At 42.4% G+C, this 25,851-nt stretch overlaps 1 protein-coding gene across 1 annotated transcript in view; it reads left to right on the plus strand.

Annotated features, from left to right (window-relative positions):
• Positions 1–322: 322 nt before the first annotated feature.
• Positions 323–25,851, plus strand: part of LOC109921791 (complexin-1) — a 102,609-nt gene continuing 77,080 nt past the window's right edge. The window contains exon 1 of the mRNA XM_048603276.1: positions 323–405. Coding sequence (XP_048459233.1) covers positions 375–405 — 31 coding nt within the window. The 5' untranslated portion in view covers positions 323–374. The remainder of the gene's footprint in view (positions 406–25,851) is intronic.

Genomic DNA, 25,851 nt, shown 5'->3' on the forward strand with positions numbered 1-25,851 from the left:
GGGACCAAGACTGGGGGACCCTGGATGTCAACGGACGTAGAGGTTAGGATTAAGAATAAAAGTGAAACTTATGGCAGATACCAAGGGCTTAATTCAGTAAAAACTCCAAGTTAGAACCTTCCTGTTGTATGTGACTCAGTCTCTTCTTCTTTCTAACTGCAAAATAACATTTGTAGTGTTCTCAAATATTTCAGAACAGCTCCATCATTTGTACTTTCAAATGTTTTCTAAAAATTCATGGGTTTCGATGTTATTAAGTGCTTATATTAATAGTTTTGTTGTGTTTTATTCAGGTTTCCACTTTCTAAGGATCATTCTGTGTAATGTGAATGTAACAACGAAGTTGAAGATATAGAAAACCATCAGAGAAGATCATGGACTTTGTTATGAAACAGGCTCTGGGAGGTAAGGCTGACCATTGGGGAGAAGCAGGGATCAGCTTGGAAACTGGTCACTACCCACACCTTTGCTAGAAATCCATGTATAGCAGGGAAAGAAGGACACCAACCATAGAATGGAACTGGTCATGTGATTAGCAGTAAACTGAGAAAGAATCAAAAGCAAAAGACTAAAAAATAAAGAATAAAGAACAAATTTATAAAGTACAAAGATTTAATAAATTATATTTTTAAAAAACATCAGCTTTATTAACAATTTGAAGACAAAGCAATTGACATAAAAGTGCTGTAGAAAATTATTAAGAATAATGTTTAAACATGAACAAATGAATACAAAAAAAAATGAATCAAATGGACTCAAAAAATTGCCAGAGTTAATTCCCCCCAGTCTTATTTATTTGAGGTAAGCTATGCCAATCCATGAAGTGATAGCCTGCTAATTTGATGAGTTTAAGGTATGTTATAACTGAGATAGGAGGAGGGCAGTGTGCTTCTTTAGTCCCACTGCTCTAAGGGGCACAACATCAGTCTTAAAAATGTTTTATCCAAGTCCCAATTTGGCCAATCGTACGCTTTCTCTATGTTATACTTAGAATGAAAGGATATCAACCAGGTTTCTTCAATAAACACAAAATTATGAATTTATTATAAAGCAAAACCCATATGGTAAGAATTGTTTAATACGTACAATTTGTAAAATGAAAATATAAATGTTTACCCAAACAAACACAAACATGCACACAAATACACACACTCATACTTTAGGGAAAGAGGAAGAAACATATTTTCCTCTTTAAGAAGAAAAACAAACACTTCCTGGCCAAGGATAGTTACTTTTACAACAAAAAAAGGGTAGAGTATAGCATTTTATGAAATGTGTCAATTTCGTGATCTTGCTCATGGAGTCGTCACTAATCGTGCACTGCTGTCTATGGGGTCTTGGTAGACACAACTTGCTCAGGAAATACAAATGGAGAAGTTATTTCTGTTGCTCTCTTCCAAAGAACAATCAGATTTCAAGCTAATTTACTGCTAAGATGCTTCAGGAACAGGAGATATTAGCTAGGCATTTTGTTCTTAGCAGGCTTTCCTCCCCAACTAATTCCAAATCAGAACACTCAAACCCTCAACAACTTTTTAAATAGGACAATATAAAACCCAATTGCAAAAGAACCAGGTGTTTTACCTGAAGTAAATTCAAGCAACCAAGATCGGCAATTATACCAGGTCATATGATTTCAAAGAAACCTTGAAAAACTACTAACGTCTTTTCATTGATTTTTTTTTAGAAAAAATCTACCCAGGTACCTCTACAATTTTTCAAAGTCAATTCATCAAAACACAGACTCTGGAAGGGACACTCCTCAGTGTTGTGCAGCCTTGTTTATGTATGTTCACTAGTACATAAGGGGATTGTATTGAGGCCCCCGTGATGGCAGTTGATTGTACAGTGGCCCTGGCCTGTCCTAAACCTATTTAACAAGGGCCACTCTCGCCATGTTGTTCAAAGCCTGCCATTCAACCGATGGAATTTGTCACAAGGAACGTGTTAGTAATTTCCCATGTTTCCCATTCCTTGATCCAAATGATCTCAGTAGTTCTTTCTCAAGAAGGAGGATCCATATGGGGCACTGAGCTGGAAGGCAGGCTGCAGGCTGTCATCATGCAAGAGCTAAGTGAGGAGGGCAACACAGATGGTTTTCATCAGTTACTGGATATACGGGGGAGTGATGTTTCAAGGGAGGGAAGTTGAGCAGAGGACTCCAGTTATGATATGCTTTATTGCATTCAGCTGAATGTCAATATGATCTGCGTGTGATCACCTTTCTCCAGACACATGCACAATACTCTGCAAGGGGAACAATAGGGCAAATACTGAGGTCTGGAGTGTCGTGGAAGCAAGACCCCACATAAACCCAACGAACTGATCCATAGATTGTTTCTGGTTTTGACTTTTGCTGCGGTTTTCTTCACTGTTCCTGGAAGGACACTACCAGTCATTTTGGACTGGGCTCTTATCAAATATTTATGTAATTTTGTTGGCACTAGAATTACACATTGGATCCTCTAAAATTAACATTCAATGTGAGATGCTGTGTACTGCAGTAGTCTGTTAACTTTGTAACATTGTTTGAAGGATCTGATCCAGGATGCAGAAGAATGGAGTTTGATTGATGCAACAGATATCATCAGCATAGATGGCTTTCAGGAGGAGTCCAGTGTAACACTGGCAGCTGTGGGGTTGGGTCACACTGTGCCTGTCTTCAGGTTCTTTTGGAAGCATTTTTGATGTAGCTGGTGGTGCCAGAATGTGATCATCTGTTTGTGTCCTTATGGAAACCAACTTGGTCAAATTAAAGATGGTCTTTACTTCTGGAGGAATGTGCTGTGGGATAAGATGCTAGAGATTGTGAAGTACTCAGGAAGTAGCGAAATCAGAGCTAGCTGCCAGTGTGAGATCTTTTCCAGGTTTTGGAATTACAATGAAATGCCATCTGTCACATATTTAGGAGTGAATGTGAGCTGATGCTTCATATGTTTTTTATTCATTCATGCAATGTGGGCATCACTGGCTGGGTCATCACGAGTAGCCATTGCGAAGGTGATGGTGAGTTTCCTTCTTGAACCACTGCAGTCCATGTGCTGTAAGTAGACCCACAATGCCACGAGGGGAGAATACCTGAATTTTGATTGCACAACAGTAAAGGAATGGTGAAAGATTTCCAAGTCAGGATGGTGACTGTTTTGGAGGGAAACTTGCAGGGGGTGGTGTTCACATGTATCTGCTGTCCTCGTCCTTCTAAATGGGATTGGTCATGGCTTGGAAGGTGCTGTCTAAGAATTTTTGGTGAATTTCTGCGGTGCATCTTGTAGACGGTACACACCGCAGCTACTCAGCCTCCTTGGTGATCAAACGGGTTCCTTTATTCTGGATGGTGTCAAGCTTCTTGAGTGTCGGTGGGGCTGCATTCATCCAGGCAAGTGGGGAGCATTCCATTACATTACTTGTGCCTTGTAGGTGGTGAACAGGCTTTAGGAAGTCAAGAGATGTGTTACTCACTGCAGTGTCCTAGACCCTGACCTGCTCTTTTAGCCATTGTATTTATATGGCAAGCTCAGTTTAGTTTCTGGTCAATGGCAACCCCCGGGATGTTGAAATTGGGAGATTCAGTGATGGTTACACAATTGAATGTCAAGGGGAGATGGTCAGATTGCAGATGTTATTGCAGATGGTTATTGCCTGACATTTGAGTGATGTAACAATTACTTGCCACTTTTCAGCCCAAGCCTGAATATTGTCCAGATCTTGTTGTCATAGAATCATAGAGTCATACAGCACAGAAACAGACCCTTCAGACCAACTCATCCACACTCACCAGACATTCCAATCTGACCTAGTCCCATTTGCCAGCATTTGGCCCATCTCTCTCTAAAACCCTTCCTATTCATATACCCATCCAGGTGCCTTTTAAATGTTGTAATTGTACCAGCCTCCACCTATTCCTTTGCCAGCTCCTTCCATATGTGCACCACTCTCTGCATGAAAAAGTTACCACTCAGGTCCTTTGTAGATTTTTCCCCTCTCACCTTAAACCCTCTAGTTTTGGATTCCCCCACCCTTGGAAAAAGACCTTGGCTATTCACCCTATCTGTTTCCCTCAGGATTTTATAAATCTCTATAAGGTCACCTCTCAGCTTCTGACACTCCAGGGAAAATAGCCCCAGTCTATGCAGCCTCTCACTATAACTCAAAACCCAGCAACATCCTTCTTCTGCGCTTCTCTGCACTTTCTAGATTTAACAACATCCTTCCTATAGACGGGTGACTAGAATTGTACACAGTATTCCAAAAGTGGCCTAATCAATGTCCTGCATAGCTGCAATATGACCTCCCAACTCCTGTACTCAATGTTCTGACCAGTGAAGGTGAGCGTGCCAAACACCTTCTTCACCGCCCTGTCGACCTGCCACCCCACTTTCAAGGAACTATGCATCTGCACTCCTAGGCCTTTTTATTTGGCAACACTCCTCAGGGCCCCACCATTAACTGTATAAGTCCTGTCCTGGTTTGCCTCACCAAAATGCAACATCCCACACTTATCTAAATTGAACTCCATCTGCCACTCCTCGGCCCATTGGCCCATCTGATCGAGGTCCCCTTGTACTCTGAGACAGCCTTCATCACTGTCCACTATACCACCAATTTCAGTGTCATCTGCAAACTTACCGACCATAACCCCCATATTCACATCAAAATTATTTGCATAAATGACACAAAATGCATTGTAAGTGTAATAAGTGAGATGGTGGGAGTGATAAGAATATGAGTTTTAAATGATGTTGTGTAAGTGTTTTTATTCATTTGCAGGAAATGGGCACTGCTGGCTAGACCAGCATTTATTGCCCTTTTTTTTAAATTCGTTCACAGGATGTGGACATCTCTGGATGGACCAGCATTTACTGCAGTTAAGATTTAACCACATTGCTGTGGATCTGGAGTCACATGTAGGCAGTTTCCCTCCCTAAAGGACATTAGTGAACAAGGTGGTTTTTCCCAATAATTAATAAAGAATACATAGTTATCATTAGATTCTTAATTCCAGATCTTTATTGAAATCAAATTCCACCGTCTGCCATTGTAGGATTCAAACTTTGATAACATGTTTTGTAATGTGCGTGTGTGTGTATTGAGGAGATGTGATAAGAGCAGCGAGGAATGTTCTGTGTATAATAGTGAGCCTGATTTGAGTAACAAAGGGTTGTTTGTACCAAAGCATTGTTACTTCTGCTCCCTATTGAAATCATAGTCCTTATCATTTTGAGATAACAAAGTGTAGAGCTGGATGAACACAGCAGGCCAAGGAGCATCAGAGGAGCAGGAAAGCTGACGTTTCGGGTCGAGACCCTTCTTCAGAAAGGGGGGAGGGGAAGGGGATTCTGAAATAAATAGGGAGAGAGGGGGAGGCGGATAGAAGATGGATAAAGGAGAAGATAGGTGGAGAGGAGACAGACAGATCAAAGAGGTGGGGTTGGAGCCAGTAAAGGTGAGTGTAGGTGGGGAGTTAGGAAGGGGATAGGTCAGTCCAGGGAGGACGGACAGGTCAAGGGGGCGGGATGAGACTGGTAGGTAGAAGATGGGGGTGGGGCTTGAGGTGGGAGGAGGGGATAGGTGGGAGGAAGGACAGGTTAGGGAGGTGGGGACAAGCTGGTCTGGTTTTGGGATGGGGTTGGGGGAGGGGAGATTTTGAAGCTTGTGAAGTCCACATTGATACTATTAGGCTGCAGGGTTCCCAAGTGGAATATGAGTTGCTGTTCCTGCAACCTTCGGGTGGCATAGTTGTGGCACTGCAGGAGGCCCAGGATGGACATGTCGTCTAAGGAATGGGAGGGAGAGTTGAAAGGGTTCGCGACTGGGAGGTGCCCCCATCTCCTACCTACTAGCCTCATCCCGCCCCCTTGACCTGTCCGTCCTCCCTGGACTGACCTATCCCCTCCCTAACTCCCCACCTACACTCACCTCTACTGGCTCCAACCCCACCTCTTTGACCTGTCTGTCTCCTCTCCACCTATCTTCTCCTTTATCCATCTTCTATCCGCCTCCCCCTCTCTCCCAATTTATTTCAGAATCCCCTTCCCCTTCCCCATTTCTGAAGAAGGGTCTAGGCCCGAAACGTCAGCCTTCCTGCTCCTCTGATGCTGCTTGGCCTGCTGTGTTCATCCAGCTCTACACCTTGTTATCTCAGATTCTCCAGCATCGGCAGTTCCTACTATCCCTTATCATTTTGAGTATGGCCTACAAATGACAGAGAGAGCTGCCCCCAGCACAGTGTGAATGGCAGTTTATTCCCTTTTTCTGAGCCTTTTGAAGTATTTCTCTGATAGATTAGTAGAAAATTGAGAGAATTCCTGTGAATTTGCAGAACCTATTTGTCAGTGTTTACAAAGGTTTTGATGATTCATGCACATCCCAGTTCCATGGTTCTCATTAAAAGTCTCAGCAAAAGCCCATTTATTGTTTCCAAACTGCAGCGAGCTATATTCTAACTGTCCGATTAAATTTCCCGCAGGCATTATACTATCATCAACAGTCAAGGTCAGTTCAGCTCTGTCTCTTATGCTTCCAGCTCATTCTAAACTGCATCTGCAGCATCAGCCAATCTGCCATCCAAAGATCCAGCAAACTGGTGACTGATGCTTTATTTTCAAAGGACAAAAATCTCGATGCATTCCTTATGGGGTAACCTTCAACACTACACTTCTTCTACTCCCTTGTTAATAACTGACTTTCTGTGACTCTGCCAAACAAATTTCAATTTTCCCTGCTCCAGCCCTAATCCCTGACCCAGAATGGACGCTATAGCCCCCTCCAGTCCTAACCCTTGACCCTAATCAGACTCCCTGACCCCTAAATAGACGCTTGACCACTCTGGCTCTGACCATTGATCCTCATTGACATCTCACACATGACAACATAATCAGTGCGATGATGTTTTTTCTGAGTAACTTTCATGCCTGAGCAGGCTGCAAAGACAAGGGACAGTGTGGGATTTTGAGAAATTTGTTTTTTTCCTGAACCACCAAACTAAATTCATCTGGAAAATATTGAGGAAGCAGTATAAATACTAACTATCTCTACTTGTAAATTGTAAGAATTAGTTCAATGGTGCAGACAAGAGAGTGATAAGCCTGTTAAATAAATAAAAATTGTTTTTATATTTCTCAGCTCCCCTTTCAGTAGAGTCATAGAGGTGTATAGCATGGAAACAGACCCTTCGGTCCCACTAATCCATGCTGACCAGATATCTGAAACTGATCTAGTCCCATTTGCCAGCATTTGGCCCATATCCCTCTAAACCTATCCTATTTATACACCCATCTAAATGGCTGTTAAATGTTATAATTGTAACAGCCTCCACTACTTCCTCTGTTAGCTCATTCTGTGCATGCACTACCCTCTGTGAAAAAGTTGCCCCTTAGGTTCCTTTTAAATCTTTCCCCTCTCAACTTAAACCTATGCCCTCTAGTTTTGGACTTCCCTACCCTGGGGAAAAGACCGTGACTACTTACCCTATCCATGCCCCTCATGATTTTATAAACTTCTATAAGGTCACCCCTCAACCTCCAACGCTCCAGTGAAAATAATTGCAGCCTATTCAGCCTCTCCCAAACCTTCTAACCTTGGCAACATCCTTGTAAATCTTTTCTGAACCTGTAATTTAGTATTTGCATATAACAAGAAAGAGAAGAGCATGATGGACTGAACTCTAAACGAAGATACGACTGAATTTAATATTGATCAATTCTGGTCAGATGTACTGACAGTTTTGAACACTTCCAAATCTAAGCTAGTTACAAATCATTTCCTTCTTGAAAAATCCCCAGCAAAACTTCTAAAATAGCTTTCTCCAAATCTGAATTGCTTCTCAAAACACTTTTTTTTCAATTTAAGATACACAGATGGACAATGCAGAGCGATATTAGATGAAAACTCAATTGGGCCTAAATTCAACATCACCTAAAGCAGACATGTGTATTGTGATGCATGATTAACACAACACCATTCAGTGTGCTGCAAGCAATGTACCAACTTCATGTAGCCAATGCTGACCAGACTGATAAATGGCTGGATATCTCAGCTAGGGGCCCAGAATCATATGCAATTAACAGGAGTTAAATTAACTTGTACAAAAATAGAAAGTGCATGACAGCTGGAGGAGCTGCTGAAAGATGTTCTGCCATTGATGCTGACCTGGAAACCTTGATATATGGACCAGTGAGTATTGCAGGGCTCCTTCAGAGCAGGAGCATTGTTTCAGTAAGCCAGTGGTCTGTTCTGGCTCTCCCAGCCTATACGCTGGGCACTTGTATGTGCAATGTGCAACACAGAAAGTGAGTTAGTCTGGGGACTAATAATGAAAAATAAGGAAATGATGGATTTACTAAACAGATATTTTACATCTGTCTTCATTACAGAGGACACATAAAACATGACAGAAATAATTGTGAATCAGCAGACGAAAGAGAGGGACAAACTTACCACAGTTATAATCACTGGGGAAGGGGTAAGGGGAAAATGGTTAGAACAAATAGATGACAAGTTCCAAAGTCCTGATGGACTTCACCCTAAGGTCTTAAAATAAGTGGCTGCTGAGATAGTGGATGTATTGGTTTTCCCTAGAATCTGGAAAAGGTCCCAACAGAATGGAAACTAGTGAATGTGACTTCTCAGTTCAGGAAAGGAGAGGGGTTGAAAGCAGCAATCGAAGATCAGATCGCTTAAAACCTGTCGTAGAGAAAATGCAGGGATCTATCATTTAGGAGGTTAGAGTGAAAATCTCAAAAAGCAGAATCAACATGGTTTTGTGAAAGGAGAATCATGTTTGACAAATTGATTGGAGTTATTTGAGAAAGTAACAAATAACATAGATAAAGGAGAACTTGTTGATATTGTGTACTTGGAATTTCAGACGGTATCCGACAATTTACCACATCAAAGATTGCTATGTAAAATAAGAGCTCATGGTTTAAGGGATAACATATTAACATGGACAGAAGATTGGTTAGTTAACATCCCCACCAACGGCCCTGCATCACAGTCTATTCCAGGGGTCCCGCTCCGTGCCCACCAACGTGCCCACGTCACAGTCTATTCCAGGGGTCCCGCTCCGTGCCCACCAACGTGCCCATATCACAGTCTATTCCAGGGGTCCCACTCCGTGCCCACCAATGTGCCACGTCACAGTCTATTCCAGGGGTCCCGCTCCAGGCTCACCATTGCTGTCACCGCTCCACTGCCAGCTGGACCACACTGGGCTTACCACGCTGCCACCAACGCAGCTGCCACTCCTGTCGATCCACCAGGAGTAGTGATTTGGGCCTGCTGCATCGCTGCAACTGAAGCCCAACATCCTGATATTGACACCAGCTGCAGATGCTGCCCTGCTGCCAGTGCCATCTTGAAAGCCAGTGCTGCCACCACCAGCTCAAGTCCTGCACTGGTGGGCCCACCAATGCCAAAATCACCAAGCTTTGGCGGCATCTCTTGCCACTGGGTGCACACTCACTGCGTCACAAGCTCTCTAAGGGCTTGCTCTCCCCTGTGCTGAGCTCACTCTCTCTGAAAGAAAAGACAATAAAATAGGGAAGAAAGCAGGCAGATGTGTGTGAGCCCCAGGCCAGCAGCTCAGACACAGCGCTGTTACTCTGTTACTCTGTCACTATGAAGAGGGGAATATGCTGGGCCTGTAGCCATTGGAGTTTAGAAAAATAAAAGGTCAGCTGACAGAGTGGATGCTGAAAAGATGTTTTCTCTTTATGGGAGAGAATTGAACTTGGGAACTCAGTTTAAAAATAAAGGATCTTCCATTTAAGATAGAAATGGGAAGAGTTTTTTCCTCTCAGAGGGTTGTGACTCTGAAATTCTGGAGCAATGAAGGCAGAGTTATTGAGTATTTTTAAGGCAGAGTAGATAGATTCTTGACCAACAAGGGAGTCAAATGAGTTGGATAGGAATGTGGATTCGGAGCCATAATCAGATCAGCCATGGTTTTATTTAATAGCAGCGCAGCTCGAGGGGCCATATGGCCTACTCCTATTACTAAATCACAGGTAGGTATGTTTGTATGACCTGTTAGCAGTGGTTAGTCTTTGTTTCACTGTAATCATCCTTTGGTTTGTTATAACAGGTGAAGTGTAATTGACACGGTGGACTGCTGCAGAATGAAAGCTTTGTGATTACTGTCATGATAAGCAGGCATGGACCTGTATGATTCTCAACAGCTGGATGTGGCGGGAGTGGATTAAGTTTTGGTTCTGGTGCAGTACCCACAAAGGCAGTTCACAGCACACAGAGGCACCTTGCACCCTGGGTGACTGCAATTGTAATTAAACTGCAGACCTACAATATCTCTGTCTCTCTGGCATGAGAGAATGAAATGGTTAGATCTCATTGAGTAGAGAGCGTCAATAACCTCATTCATACAAAAGTGAACAAAAAAACTGAGATGTTATAAATATCTTCACCTTCAATCTGGACAGAGCTAGACATGCAATCATTTATCACAACAGTCACCTTGATAGTCATTGGCAATGTGATTCCTGCCCTACACTCAGATTCTAGTTGTATTTGCAGGAGGTGGCAGGACCCTCCTGATTTCAGACTCCTCACACATTAGTAATATTTAGCGGAGGTGGGAGGGGTGCGGGGGTGGAGGGGGGGTGTTCTTGCATGTCAGCTGGAGAGGCCATGTTGCCTGTTTTGGGAAGGTCTGCCAAATTAAGTGTTAATGAAGTAGACAGTGGCAGGTCTTTCTCAAGATCAAGGGCTTCAAAGTCCCACCTCCTGGGATGTCAGGGCGGCTCTCAGTCAGATTCCTCGATCAGTGAATACTTTTGAATACAGGATCCCCTCCCCCAACATCCCGGGGGCCTGCAGGCAATACTTACTTTTCTAGGTGTTCACGTGGCCCCTCAGTACTGGGTTCATACCTTCACCAGATGGTATAAGGCCCTTAAGCAGGTATCAGTTGCACACATAATGGCTTAAATTGCTGGTGGGGTAAAAAGACCATCTACAAATCTGGTCACCATCGATTTATCCAGCAACAGAGGAAGGCAGTGGACACTCCACACAAGGTCCTTTCCCCTGATTAAATACCTTTCCAGTCACCATGGGAGAAGGTACTAAATTCCACCCTATGTCCCTCTCTGAAGTTCAGCTGGATACATCCTTCTCCTCCTCCGCTCCCTTCCAGCAGTTGGCCTGCTGTATATGATCTTTCATTTTAGAGTCATAGAGTCCTTCAGCATGGAGACAGGCCCTTTGGCCCAAATTGGCCCATGCCAACCAAAATGTCCATCCATGCTGACCCCATTTCCCTGCTCTTGACCCCATTTCCCTGCACTTGGCCCAAATCCTTCTAAACCTTTCCTATCCATGTATTCATCCAAATGTCTTTTAAATGTTGTTAATGTACCTGTCTCAACCACTTCCACTGGCAGCTCATTCCATATGCGTACCACCCTCTGTGTAAAAAAGTTGCCCCTCAGGGTCCTATATATTCTTTCCCCTCTCACCTTAATCTGATGCCCTCTAGTGCTCGATTCCCCAACCCTGGGAAAAAGAAAGAGTGCATTCACCCTATCCATGCCTCTCATGATCTTATACACTTCTATAAGATCCCTCCCTCAGTCTCCTACACTCTAAAGAAAAAAGTCCTAGCTTGTCCAACCTCTCCCTATAACTCAGTTCCTTCAGTCCTGGCAACATCCTTGTAAATTTCTTCTGAACTCTTTCCAGTTTAACAATATCCTTCCTATAGTAAGGTGAGTAAAACTGAACACAATACTCCAAGTGTAACCTCACAAATGTCCTGTACAACTGCAACACAACTTCTCAACTTCTGTACTCAATGCCCTGACTGATGAAGGCCAGTGTGCCAAAAGCCTTCTTCACTGCCCTGTCTACTTGTGACTCCACTCCCAGAGAACCGTGCACTTGAACTCCAAGGACCCTCTGTACCACTACACTCCTTAAGGCTCTACCATTCACCATGAAACTCCTACCGTGATTTGACTTTCTAAAATGCAACACCTTACACTTATCTATATTAAACTCTATTTGCCATTTCTCAGCCCACTTCTCCAGCTGATCAAGATCCTGCTGCAATTTCTGATAACCTTCCTCACTGTCCATGATACCGCCTATTTTAGTGTCATCTGCAAACTTACTAATCTTGCCTTTTATGTTCTCATCCAAATCATTAATACAGATAACAAACACTAATGACCCCAGCACTGAACCCTGCGCAGACCACTAATCACAGGCCTCCAGTCTGACAAGCATCTTTCCACTATTACTCTCTGCATCCTACCATGAAGCCAATTATGTATGCAATTTGCCAGCTCTCCCTGAATTCCATGCAATCTAACCTCCCAGAGCAGCTTACAATGTGGAACCTTATCAAAGGCCTTACTGAAATCCATATACACTACGTCTACTGCCCTGCCCTCATCAAACTTCCTGGTCACTTCATCGAAGAACTCTATCAAATTTGTGAGGCACGATCTCCAACACACAAAGTCATGCTGACTATTCCTAATCAAACCCTGTCTTTCCAAATGCATGTATATCTTGTCCCTTAGAATCTTCTCAAGTAACTTACCTACCACAGATGTTAAGCTCACTGTTCTATAATTCACAGGTTTTTCTTTGCAGCCCTTTTTGAATAAGGGCACAATATTTGCTACCCTCCATTCTTCAGGCATCTCACCCATGGCTAACAATAATGCAAATATATCAGCCAGGACCCCCGCAATTTCTTCTGTAGCCTCTTGCAGGGTTCTTGGATATATCTGGTCAGGACCAGGAGATTTATCCACCTTCATACATTCTAATATTTCCAACACCACTGTGATATGGACTGTCCCCAGAATATCGCCGCTAAGTTCCCCAAGTTCCTAAGTCTTCATGTCTTTCTCCACGGTAAACACAGAGGAGAAATATTCATTGAGGACCTTGCCCATCTCCTGCGGTTCCTCACACATACCTGTCTACTTTGGTCCTTGAGGGGTCCTATTCTCTCTCTAGTTATTCTTTATCCTTTAATATACTTCAAGAATCTCTTTGGATTCACCCTAATCTTCTTAGCCAAAGCTATCTCATGCCCCCTTTTCGGCTTCCGGATTTCCTTCTTCAGTAAACTCCTGTATCCCCTATATACCTCCACGGATTCCCTTGATCCCAGCTACCTGTACCTGAGCCATGCCTCCTCCTTTTTTCTGGTCAAAGCCTCAATATCTCTTGTCATCCAGGGTTCCTTACTCCTGCCAACCTTGTCCTTCACCCTCACAGGAACATAGAGACCTTGAACTCTAGCTATCACACTTTTAAAAGGCTCCCACTTGCCAGAGGTCCCTTTGGCTGCAAACAAACTGCTCCAATCAACTCCTGCAAGCTCCTGTCTAATTCCATCAAAATTCGCCTTGCCCCAATTTAGAACTTGAACCTGTGGACCAGTTTTGTCCTTCTCCACATACCTATTTTAAAATTAATAGAACTATGGTCACTGGTCCCAAAGTGCTCCCCCACTGTCACCTTAGTCACCTGTCCTGCCCTATTTCCCAAGAGTAGGTGGGATTTTGCCCCTTCCCAAGTAGGACCCTCATATACTGCTTGAGGAAACTTTCCTGAACACATTTAACAAATTCCACCCCATCTCAGCACTTAACACTTTGGCAATCCAGGTCTATGTTAGTAAAATTAAAATTCCCCACTTGAACAACCCTATTTCTCCTGCAAGTCTCCACAATCTCCTTGTATATTTATTCCTCTAATTCCCGTTGATTATTTGGGGGCCTATAGTACAACTCCAATAACATCACCATCCCTTTCTTATTTCTTAGCTCCACCCACAAATCCTCACTGGATGATCCCTCAGTTATTTTATCTCTGACCACTGCTGTGATACTCCCCTGAATCAAAAATGCAACTTCCCCTCCCACCTTTCCTCTACCTCTCTCCCCACTAAAGCACCTGTACCCTGGCACATTAAGCTGCCCGTCCTGTCCCTCCCTTAGCCATGTTTCTGTAATGACTATAATATCCCAGTCCCACGTACCTATCCACGCCCTGAGTTCATCGGCCTTACCTGTCAGCCCTCTTGCATTGAAATAGATGCAATTTAATCCAACAGGCATTCCTCGCTCCCTGTCGTGTTCCAGCCTGACCTGTCTCTTCAACTTGCTATTTCTGATTACTGTTTCTCCTCCCAGCCTCACAGTTGCCTCCCTGCTGTTGAGGATCCCACCCTCCTGCCAAGTCATTCATGGAGTCAGAGTCACTCAGCATGGAAACAGACCATTCGGTCCAACTAATCCATGCCGACCATAATCCCAAACTAAACTAGTCCCGCCTGGCTGTGCTTGGCCCATGTCCCTCCAAACCTTTCCCATTCATGTACTTCTCTAAATGTCTATTAAACATTGTAACTGTACCCGCATCCACCATTTCCTCTGGCAGCTCATTCCACACACAAACCACTCTCTGTGTTAAAGAAGTTGTCCCTCATGTCCTTTTTAAATCTTTCTCCTCTCGCCTTAAAAATAAGTCCCCCTAGTTTTGAACTCCCCTACCTTAATGAAAAGACCTTTGACATTCACCTTATCTATGCCCCTCATGATCTAATAAACCTCTATAAGGTCACCCTTCAACCTCCTACACTCCAGTGTAAAAAGTCCCAGCCTTTCCAGTCTATTTTTTTTTAATCTCAAATGCTCCATTCCTGGCAATATCCTGGTAAATCTTTTTAAAATGTCTCCAGTTTAATAATATCCTTCCTATAACAGGGTGATCAAAACAGTACATACTCCTCGAGAAGAGGCCTCACTAATCTATTCCTGGAAGAATATCTGTAAATGCTAAAATGCGTTGGAGTGACCGGTATATGAAGGAGTCTTGTAGTCCGAGAAAAATCTTTCAACACCTACCACACCATTTATTTTGCAGCTTGTTATAAAGTATTTGTGGAATTGCTAGAAAAAAAATCAACTGACAACAGACAGGGAAGTGATGGCCTAGTGATAATGTCACTGGCCTGTTAATCCAGAGAACCAGGTAACATTCTGAGGACCTGGGTTTGAATCCTGCTTTGGTAGATGGTGGAATTTGAATTCAATAAATGTCTGGAATTAAGGATCTAATGATGACTGTGAATCCATTGTTAATTGTCAGGGGAAAAACCCATCTGGCTCAGTAATGTCCTTTAGGCTAGGAAACTGCCATCCTTACCTGGTCTGGCCTACATGTCACTCCAAATCCACAGTAATGCAGTTGACTCTTAGGGCTAGGGAATAAATGCTGGCTTGGCCAGCAATGCCCTCATCCTGTGAAAAAATAAATCAATTAACCAATAACTTTTTCTTATTCCTTCATGGGCTGATGGTATTGCTAACTGGACCAACATTTATTGTCCATTTTTTGTTGTCCTTGAGAATGTGATAGTGAGCTGACTTCTTGAACCGTTGCAGTCCATATACTGTCCCCAATATTGTTAGGGAGGGAGTTCCAGGATTAATTGAACAGGTATTTTTCACTGTAGAGGATACAAAGAAATCCCAGAAAGAACTGTAAATCAGGAAATGGGAGGTGGGAGGAACTCAAGAAAATTACAATCACCAGTAAAGAAGCACTGAACAAATTGTTGGAGCTGCGAGTTGAGAAGACTCAGGTTCTAACAGACATCACCTGAGGGTCATAAAATATAGTGGCTAGGAAGATAGTCAATGGTCCAAGGAAGAGTCATAGTGGACTTGAAATTTAACTCCGTTTATTGCTCCACACATGCTGCTGGACCTGCTGAGTTTCTCCAGCCCTTTCTGTTTACTTCAGATTTCCAGCATCTGCGGTATTTTGCTTTTAATTAGGTGGTTATTGTGTTGGCTTTAATTTTCCAAAATTCCCCAGATTCAGAGAAGATTCCATTTGTTTTGGAAAATCACAGATTTAATTCCTTTGTTCAAAAGGGTGGAAGACAGAAAGCAGGATACTGCAGGCTTGTTAACAACATCTATCATTGGAAAAGTGTTCGAAGCCATTATTAAAGATATTAATATGGAGCATTTGGAAAATTCAAGGTAATTAGGCAAATTCAATTTGGTTTTGTGAAAGGAAAATCATGTTTAACCAACTTAATTGCGTATTTCGAAGAAATAACATGCTGTGGATAAAGGGGAACCAATGGATATAAAGTATTTCGATTTCAAGAAGGCATTTATTAAGTTGCTATATCAAAGATTATTGCAGGAAAATAAAATCTCATGGTATAGCAAGTAATATCTTGCCAAGGATAGAAAATTGACGAGTTAACAGGAAACATTGGGTAGCCATAAATGGATCATTTTCAGGTTAGTAACTTTAATGAGTGATATGCCAAAAGGATCAACTTATATTAATGACTTGGATGAAATGACAGAAGTTGTGTTTGCTAATTTTGTTGATGGCACAAAGATAGGTGGGAAAGTAAGTTGTGAAGAGGGCAGAAGGAAGTGACAAAAGAATACAGGCAGGTTAAGTGAGTGGGCAAAGATGTGACAAATAACAATATAATGTGAGAAAATGTGAAATTGTCCATTTTGGCACAAAGAATAAAAAAGAAGCATAGGATCTAAATGGTGAGAGATTGTGGGGCTCTGAGATACAAAAGCATTTGAATTATGAATTGAATGATTTATAGTCATTTAGTATTTGACAAATAAATACAGTGAAAAGTGTAACATGTCCTAGTATATGAACTGCGAAAGGTTAGTATGCAGCTTGTTATAATCCCAGCTGATGTTAATACTGGACAAGTCATATCCCAGACTGTTGGATCTTAACTTTGTTTTTGTTTAACCATAGCGATGAGGCACTGAATGCATTTACAAGAGACTCAGTGTACTTTTAATACAAGAAAGGCTTATTAACACGGCATGGTGGCTCAGTGATTAGCACTGCTGCTTCACAGCACCAGGTACCCGGGTTCAATTCCACCCTCAGGCAACTGTCTGTGTGGAGTTTTCACATTCTCCCCGTGTCTGCATGGGTTTCCTCCAGGTGCTCCAGTTTCCTCCTATAGTCCAAAGATGTGCAGGTTAGGTGGATTGGCCACGCTAAATTGCCCGTAGTGTTCAGGCATGTGTAGATTAGGTGGGTTATAGGGGCATGGGTCTGGGTGGGATGCTCTGAGGGTCGGTGTGGACTTGATGTGTTGAAGGGCCTGTTTCCACACTGTAGGGATTCTATGATAACCAAGGAAAAAAACCTACATTATTTTAATAGACAAAATAAACACTGAAAAGATTTAATTACAGACATTAAAAAAGGATTCAAATTCACACTATTCCTTCTGTGCTAGCAATATCCTGAGAAACATCCAAACCTTAGTAAAGAGTTACTTTTATTCCCACACTAAGGCTCATTACTCAGACTCAGGCTGGTACAGCTGCAACCAGCTTTCTTTCAGCAAATTTCTATGCAGTCACTAGATGCTTTTCCCCTTCACCTGGTACCTCTTCCTGAGATATCTAAAACAAATTACAAACTAAACTCACTTTAACTTTACAGAAATGCTATGGATTCCCTAAACCTAGAGTCCAACAGTCCTTCACTGTCTGACATATAACACACACACAAGCAGACTGACTGACTTCTCGATTATCTGTTTCTTTCTATGTCTGGAGCCCTGCTTCTAGGCAGCAGTATGGATTTTTAATGCACCAAAATTTAACCTCCCAACTCAAAGTCAAAGCTGTAAAATATCATTTAAATCCATTTAAACAAAACAATCATTCAGAGTCCTTGGCACTACAGCCCCAAATTCACAAATGGAACTCTAAAAATGACCATTTCTTCCTCCTCTTAACATAAAATATAACCTAAACTTAAAGTTATACACTATTTTTAATAAGGTCTGCAAATAATTAGAAAATCTAATAGAATGTTATTGTTTATTGAAAGGGGAATTGAATACAAAAGTAGGGAGACTATACTTCAGTTATACAGCACAGTGGTGAGACCACACTTGGAGTGCTATGCACAGTACAGGCTTCCTTATTTAAGGAAGGATGGAAGTGAATTGAAGATAGTTCAGAGAAAGTATGCCAGACTAATACCTGGAATGGCTGCGTTGTCATATGAGAAAGATTGGACAAGCTTGGCTTGTATCTGCTGGAGTTTAGAAGACAAGGTTCTGCATGGGAGACTAGTTAGCAATGTTGGATCACATGGGATCCTGGGGAGCTAGCCAATTGGATACAAAACTGGCTTGAAGGTAGGAGACAGAGGTGGGTGGTGGAGGGTTGATTTTCAGACTGGAGGCCAGCAACCAGTGGAGTGCCACAAGGATCAGTGCTGAGTCTGAAGAAGGGTCTAGGCCGGAAACATCAGCCTTCCTGCTCCTCTGATGCTGCTTGGCCTGCTGTGTTCATCCAGCTCTACACCTTGTTATCTCTGATTCTCCAGCATCGGCAGTTCCTACTATCTCTGAATCAGTGCTGAGTCCACTGTTTTTTGTCATTTATATAAATGATTTGGATGTGAATATAAGAAGTGTGGTTAGTAAGTTTGCAGATGACACTAAAATAAGTGGTGTAGTGGACAGTGAAGAAGTTTATCTCCAAGCCCAATGGGACCTTGATCCCATGGGCCGATGGGCTGAGGAGTGGCAGATGGAGTTTAATTTAGATAAATGTGAGGTGCTGCATTTTGGAAAGGCAAATCAGGGCAGGATGTATACACTTAATGGTGGGGCCCTGGGGAGTGTTGCTGAACAAAGGGACCGAGAGGTGCAGGTGCATTGTTCCTTGGAAATAGAGTCGCAGATAGACAGGGTAGTGAAGAAGGTGTTTGGTAAGCTTGCCTTAATTGGTCAGAGCATTGAGTATAGGAGTTGGGATGTCATGTTGTGGCTGTACAGGACATTGGTGAGGCCACTTTTAGAATACTGTGTTCAATTCTGGCTGCCCTTCTGTAGGAAAGATGTTGTTAAACTTGAGAGGGTGCAGAAAAGATTTACAAGGATGTTGCTGGGACTAGAGGGTTTGAGTTATAGGGAGAGGCTGAATAGGCTGAGTCTATTTCCCTGGAGCATCGGAGGCTGAGTGGTGACCTTATAGAGGTTTATAAAATCTTGAGGGGCATGGATAGGGTGAAGAGCTAAGGTCTTTTTCCCAGGGTTGGGGAAAACTAAGGGGCATGATTTAAGGTGAGAGGGGAAAGATTTACAAAGGACCTGAGGGGTGACATTTTCATGCAGAGCGTGGTGCATGTATGGAATGAGCTGCCAGAGGAAGTGGTGGAGGCTGGTACAATTACAACATTTAAAAGGCATCTGGATGGGTATATGAATAGAAAAGGTTTAGAGGGATATGGGCCAAATGCTGGCAAATGGGACTAGGTCAGATTGGGATGTTTGGTTGGCATGGCCAAATTGGACCAAAGGGAGCTGAATGACTCCGACTCTATTAAGTGGAATTTGTTTCAAAGATAACAAGGATACTGAGGTGGTGTGACAGGATGGATGTGGAGAGGTGTCTGCTTGTCTGGGAGAATCTAGAACTAGGGGTCATTGTTTCAAAATAAGGTGTCACCTACTTATGGCATAGATGAAGACAAATATTTTTCTGAATTTTGTTTATGAATCTTTGGAGCTGTCTTCCTCACAATGTGTTGAAGAGCCTTGAACATACTTATGGCAGAGGTAGACAGATTCTTGATAACCAAGAGGGTGAAAATTTATTTGGGGTAGGTGGGAATATGGATGAATCAGCTCAGCCATGATCTTTTTTAATGATGAAGCAGCTCAAGAGATGGAGTGGCCTATTTGTGTTCCTAATTTGTATGTACCTATGGAAGTGATGACTTAAACTATCCATCTTCTTCTACTCCAGTGCTTTCATTGTGACAAGTTAATTCCACTGTTGACTGTGTGCTGCATTTTGGTGGAATTTTGATTAGCTATCTGAGCTGTACTTAGGCTTTGATTTGATAGATTTAGGAATTGGAATCTGCTGACTGCAGGAAAATGCCGGAAAAATGCTGCAGTAAGTTTTGTTCCATTGAACAGTCTCTGGATCAGGCCATTCATCAGAGCCGAAGCATAAATGCTGCGTCGATAAAGAAACTGATTAAAATCTACTAATCTGAGCACAGAGTAAATTTTCTTTTGGGGAGATTGAAATATATCAGACATATAACAGAAGCTGTTGATTTAATCAGCAATGGAAAATGGAATTTGTTGAATGTAATTATAAAGATTTAATTGTGGATGATTACAGAACTAATAATTAAGACTGTTGTATCTGACAAGTCCAAATTACATATAATGTAATCTAAACTTGCATAGGGAATCTTTGCTGTTAAAATAAGCTGTTGGAAGTTTGGATTTGACTATTTGGATGTTAAAAGCAAATTATTCAATTAGGTTATGATGATTTCCTCCTTTTGTGAGGTTACAGCTGGTTTCACTAAATCTGTAACAATTAGACTATTTTGCACTAGTTACAAGTTTGTTTCATTCATCAGCTTTCTTGCATTGATTTATATCATTATCTTCATGAAAATGTTTTATGATTTATTTTGATAATTATGATAATTATAATTAGATTGATGGTGAGTTTTTATTTTAGCTGCTGTGTTCAAGAAATCAAATCCACTTTTTCAAAATAAAAGCAGAAACTGCTGAAAACACTCAGCAAGTTAGACAGTAGCTGTGGTCAGAGAAATAAAATTAATGTTTCTTCAGGATTCCATATTGAAAAGTGATTTTTTTAAGGTTTGCTTAGGTTCATAAAGACTCAGAGAGAGCAGTGAGAATTTAATAAAGGAGTGCGATTGGAGGAGGTGAATGAGGTTGGGGGAAAATAAAGTGTATGAGAGATATAGACCTGCAAGGTATACACAAAAATAAAACAGCGAAGGATTAGGGATAGCGTTAGATACAAGGAAGATGCATATAAAAAAACCCAGAAAACCAGAAAAAAAAACAGACCTGAGGATTAGGAGTCGTTCAGATTTCATCTACCTTGATTCTTACATCCAGCTTATTTGCCAACGGGCAGTGGAGACAGCAAGTGGAGAGTTTTCTATGTTGGAGTCCTCCCCTTTTCCATCAGAAACCTTGCGGAGGAGGGTGTTACATACAGCAGTCCTGTATAACTGCAGATTGTAGGGTTCAAGGACTCCCAGCACAACTGTTTATTTTGCAGTACTGTGGAATCCATGGAACATGTATATATATTAGTTTCAGGCAATTGTACACCCTTTTCATGTTATTTGTTGTGTTTTTGGCTGCACTTCAGCCCTATGCTCCCGATCTATGGGCACCTGGTGAAGAGGGGTGTTGGCATAGCGGAAGGTGACCTCATGGGTCTGCTCCTGGGCCTGGCCAGGCTGTGGCTATAAACAAGCCCAGGCTGCGGGCTGTGGAGGGGGTCATATCTGCCAACTGTTTGCCCTTCTTCCAAAGTTACGTTCATGCCCTGATATCATTGGAGAAGGAGCACACAGTGTGCATCAGTGCTCTCAATGTCTTTAGAGAGATGTGGGCACTGCAGGGAATACACTGATTTAGTTCACCATCAAACTTCAGTATACTTTGATTTAGTCCCTCCCTGTTCTCCCTACACCCACCTCACTTTTGATGATTGCATTGCATGTAATGGGTTTTGCATGTACAAAGACACAATAAAGTAGATGTAGGTTAAAAACAAAACAAAAATCCTGGTAATTTGGTAGTGGGAAAGTTATTCTGTTGTATGTGATAATAGTTCTGTACATTTAAAAAACAGCAAACCCAGTCCCTACCTCAGAACCAGGAGAACCTGGATTCAGGTCCCACCTTGAGAAGTGTGTAATAACAAGTTGATTAGAAAATTAAGAGTTGGTATTTTGGGAAAAAGCAGACCAATTGTAGAGAGATGGCACCTCGGGGAGTACAGGGCTTTATTTTTCCCTCCTACACGAGTTGGATTTAGCTCTCCCTTTTGATGGTTTGTGTTGCCTGTAATGGGCTGTGCATGTAAATATCTAATTGGCCACATGGCTGATGTATTGGTGGCTGTCAATAGTTAAAAGTTAAAAAAAAAAGACACGGTGATTTGGCAATGCGAAAGACATTTGGTTGCATGTGACACCACTTACAGATATATAAAAAAAGTAAAGTACACCCAATATGAAAAAAAAGCAGACCCAAAGGGGCTCTTCTGGTGCAGTGGTAGTGTACCTACCTCTGAGCCAGGAGGCCAATGTTCAAACCCCACCTGCTCCAGCATCTTTGAACAGGTTGATTTAAAAAAAACAGACCCAGAAGAAAAGATCATGTGGCACAGTTGTAGTGTCCTTAGCTCTGGCCCTGAAGGCCTGAGTTCAAGTCCCAACTGCTGCAGAATTGCAACATTCACATGTGAACAGGTTGAAATATATAAAGCAGACCCAGGAATGGGTCTGCAAAACTGTCTGTCCCAGGCTGGGACTAGCCTATGTACGCCACTATTTGTAGCTCTGTTTTGATGTTCAACAACAAAGGGTTGCTTTCCAGTCAAGCTTCCGGAGTTATGACAGTAACATCACCAAGTTTACAGATGACTCAAAGCTGGGTGGGAGGAGGATGCTGAGGTGCTTCTGTGTGATTTGCACAAGTTTAGTGAGTGGGCAAATGCATGAAGTATGATGTGGATAAATGTATGGTTATCTACTTTGGTAATAAAAACGGGAAGGCAGATTATTATCTGAGTGACAATAGTTGGGAACGGTGAGGAATCTGGACATCCTTGTGTACCAGTCACTGAAGGTAAGCACGCAGGTGCAGCAGGTGGTAAAGAAGGCAAATGGTATGTTGGCCTTCATTGCGAGAGATGTTGAGTACAGGAACGGGGATGTGTTGCTGCAACTATACAGGGCCTTGGTGAGACCACACCTTGAATATTGTTTGCAGTTTTGGTCTCTACTTGAGGAATGATGTTCTGGCTATGGAGGGAGTGTAGCAACGGTTTACCAAACTGATTCCTGGGATGGCAGGACGGACTATAAAGAGAGAGGGAATCAATTAAGACCATATTCGCTGGAGTTTAAAATAATGAGGGGGGGGGATCTCATAGAATACAGTAAAATTCTAACAGGACTAGACAGGGTGAATGTGGGAAGGGCATTCCCCATGACCGGGAGATCCAGAACCACGGGTCATAGTTTAAAGATACAGGGTGAGTCATTTAGGAGATGAGAAAGGTCTTCACCTAGTGAGTGATGAGTTTCTGAAATGCTCTGCCATAGAAATCAGTTGAGGCCAAAACATTGAATGTTTAGAAGAAAGAAGTAGATATAGTTCTTAGGGCTAAAGGATTCAAAGGTTATTGGGAAAAAGTAGGAACAGGGAATTGCATTGGATGATCAGCCATGATTGTATTGAAGGACAGCAGGCTCAAAGAGCCAAATGACCTACTACTGGTCTTAGTTTCTATGTCTCCATGTTCCTATGTTGGATCTTATGGCCTTTGCAATCTCAGAGGAGACTAGAAAACTAGAAATCCATGAACTGCAGTGAGTTGAGGCTGCAGAAGGAGTAGATTGAGAGTGATAATGCATTTTCAGAAGGTGAATCTTGCAAACTGAGGAGGGAAGTGGTCATGTTAATATTTATGAGCATGGGAAGCTCTAATAAAGAGAGTGTGGAATTGAAATTCCAGTCAAATTCTGCTGGGGCAGACATTGAAGCGAATATTTCAGATTAAACAGAATAGATATATTTTAACAAGAAAAAAAGATTCGAAGAGGAGGATCCACCATCTGTGGTTAAGGAAAAATGTGAATGAAAGTATCAAACTTAAAGAGAAGGCACATCATGGCACAGAGATTAGAGACAAGTCAGATCATTGGATAGAATATAAAAATTGCAAGGAATCACTTAAAAAAAAACTGATAAGGAGGGAATAATTAAAGTACAAGAGAAAGCTGGTTAGAATTATAAAAACAGATAGAAAGTGTTTCTATTGAAACAAAAGGGAAAATAATTAACAATGTGAGCATTCGTCCAATAGAAAGCAAGTTTGTCTGAAAAATTAATAATGAAAAATAAGGCAATGGTAGCTGAACTAAATGGTATCTTATTTATTCAGTCGTGGGCCGTGGGTTGTGGGTGTGCTGGCTGGGCCAGTATTCCCAGCATTGCCCATCCTTAGTTACTCTAGAGAAGGTCGTGAAAAGCTGCCTTCTCGAACTGCTGCAGTCTATATGCGGTTGGTAGACCCACAATGCTGTTAGAGCAGGACTTCCAGGATTTTGACCCAGTGACATTTGAGGGAATGATGATACATTTCCAAGTCAGGATGGTGAGTTACTTGGAGGGAAACTTGCAGATGGTGGTGTTCCCATGTATGCTGCCTGTCTTTCTAGATGGAAGTGGTCATGGAAGGGACTGTGTAGGGATCTTTAGTGAATTTCTGCTGTGCATCTTGTAGATAGTACATTGCTGCTACTGAGCATTGGTGGTGGAATGACTGAAAGTTGATGTGGTGCCAATCAAGCAGTCTGCATTGTTCTGTATGGTGTAAAGCTTCTTGAGTATTGTTGGAGCTGCACTCATTCGGGCAAGTGGGGAGTATTCCATCATGTATGCATTGTACATGGTGGATAGGCTTTGGAGAGTCAAGAAGTGAGTTCATTACTGCAGTATTCCTACACTTCGGCTTGCTCTTGTAACCACCTTATTTTTACGGCAAGTCCATTTTCTAGTCAATCATAAACTACCAGGATGTTGATAATGGTTGGGGGGTGGGGGGGTTCAGTGACAGTAACACCATTGAATATCTAGGGATGGTGGTGGTTGGATAGTCCATTATTGGAGATGGTCATTGCTTGCCTCATGTGGCACAAATTCTATTTGCCGCATTTCAGCCCAAACCTGGATATTTTCCGGGTTTTTTATATTTGGACATGGAATCCTGTGGTGTCTGAGGTAGTTGTGAATGGTGCTGAACGTTGTGCAATCATTGGCAAACTTCCCACTTCTGACCTTATGTTGGAGGGAAAGTCATTGATGAAGCAATTGAAGATGGTTGGGTCTAGGACACCACCCTGAGGAGCTCCTGCAGAGATGTCCTGGAGCTGAGATGACTGACCTCCAACAACCACAACCATCTTCCCATGTGTCAGGTATGACTTCAACCACCGGAGCGTTTGTCCCCTGATACCCATTTTGCTAGGGTTCCTTGACGCCACACCCTGTCAAATGCAGCCTCACCTCAGGAATTCATTTTTTTTGTCCTTTTTTTCCTAATTCACTCATTGGATCTGGGTGTCACTGTTTATTGCCCATCCATAATCACCCAGAGGGAATTTAAGAGTCAACCACATTGCTGTGGGTCTGGAGTTATGTGCAGCCTAGGCTGAATAAAGATGGAAGTTTTCCTTCCCTATGGACATTAGTGAATCAGATGGGTTCTTCCTGACAATTGACAATGGTTTCATGGTCATCATTAGACTACTAGTTTCAGATTTTACTGAATTCAAATTCTACCATCTGTCTTGGCAGGATTCGAATTCATGTCCCCAGAACATTCCCTGTGTCTCTGGATTAATAGTCCAGTGAAAATGCCTCTAGACCCTTGCCTCAATACAGAACCAGGGCTGTAATGAGGTCAGGAGCTGGGTGTCACTAAGCATGGGTTTCCTCTGGGTGCACCAGTTTCCTCACACAGTCCAAAGATGAGCAAGTTAGGTGAATTGGCCATGCTAAATTGTCCCATAGTGTCTAGGGATGTGCAGGCTAGGTGGGTTAGCCATGGAAGATACAGGACTATGGGGATTAGGTGGGGGTCTGGGTCTGAATGAGTTGGTTTTTGGAGGGTCAGTGCAGACGTGATGGGCCAAATAGTTTCTTTGTTCTCTAGGGATTCTATGATGCTATCCTTCAATAATCTCCTA

The sequence above is a fragment of the Rhincodon typus genome, chromosome 1 (genome assembly GCF_021869965.1).
Source record: "Rhincodon typus isolate 14 chromosome 1, sRhiTyp1.1, whole genome shotgun sequence".
NCBI lineage: Eukaryota > Metazoa > Chordata > Chondrichthyes > Orectolobiformes > Rhincodontidae > Rhincodon > Rhincodon typus.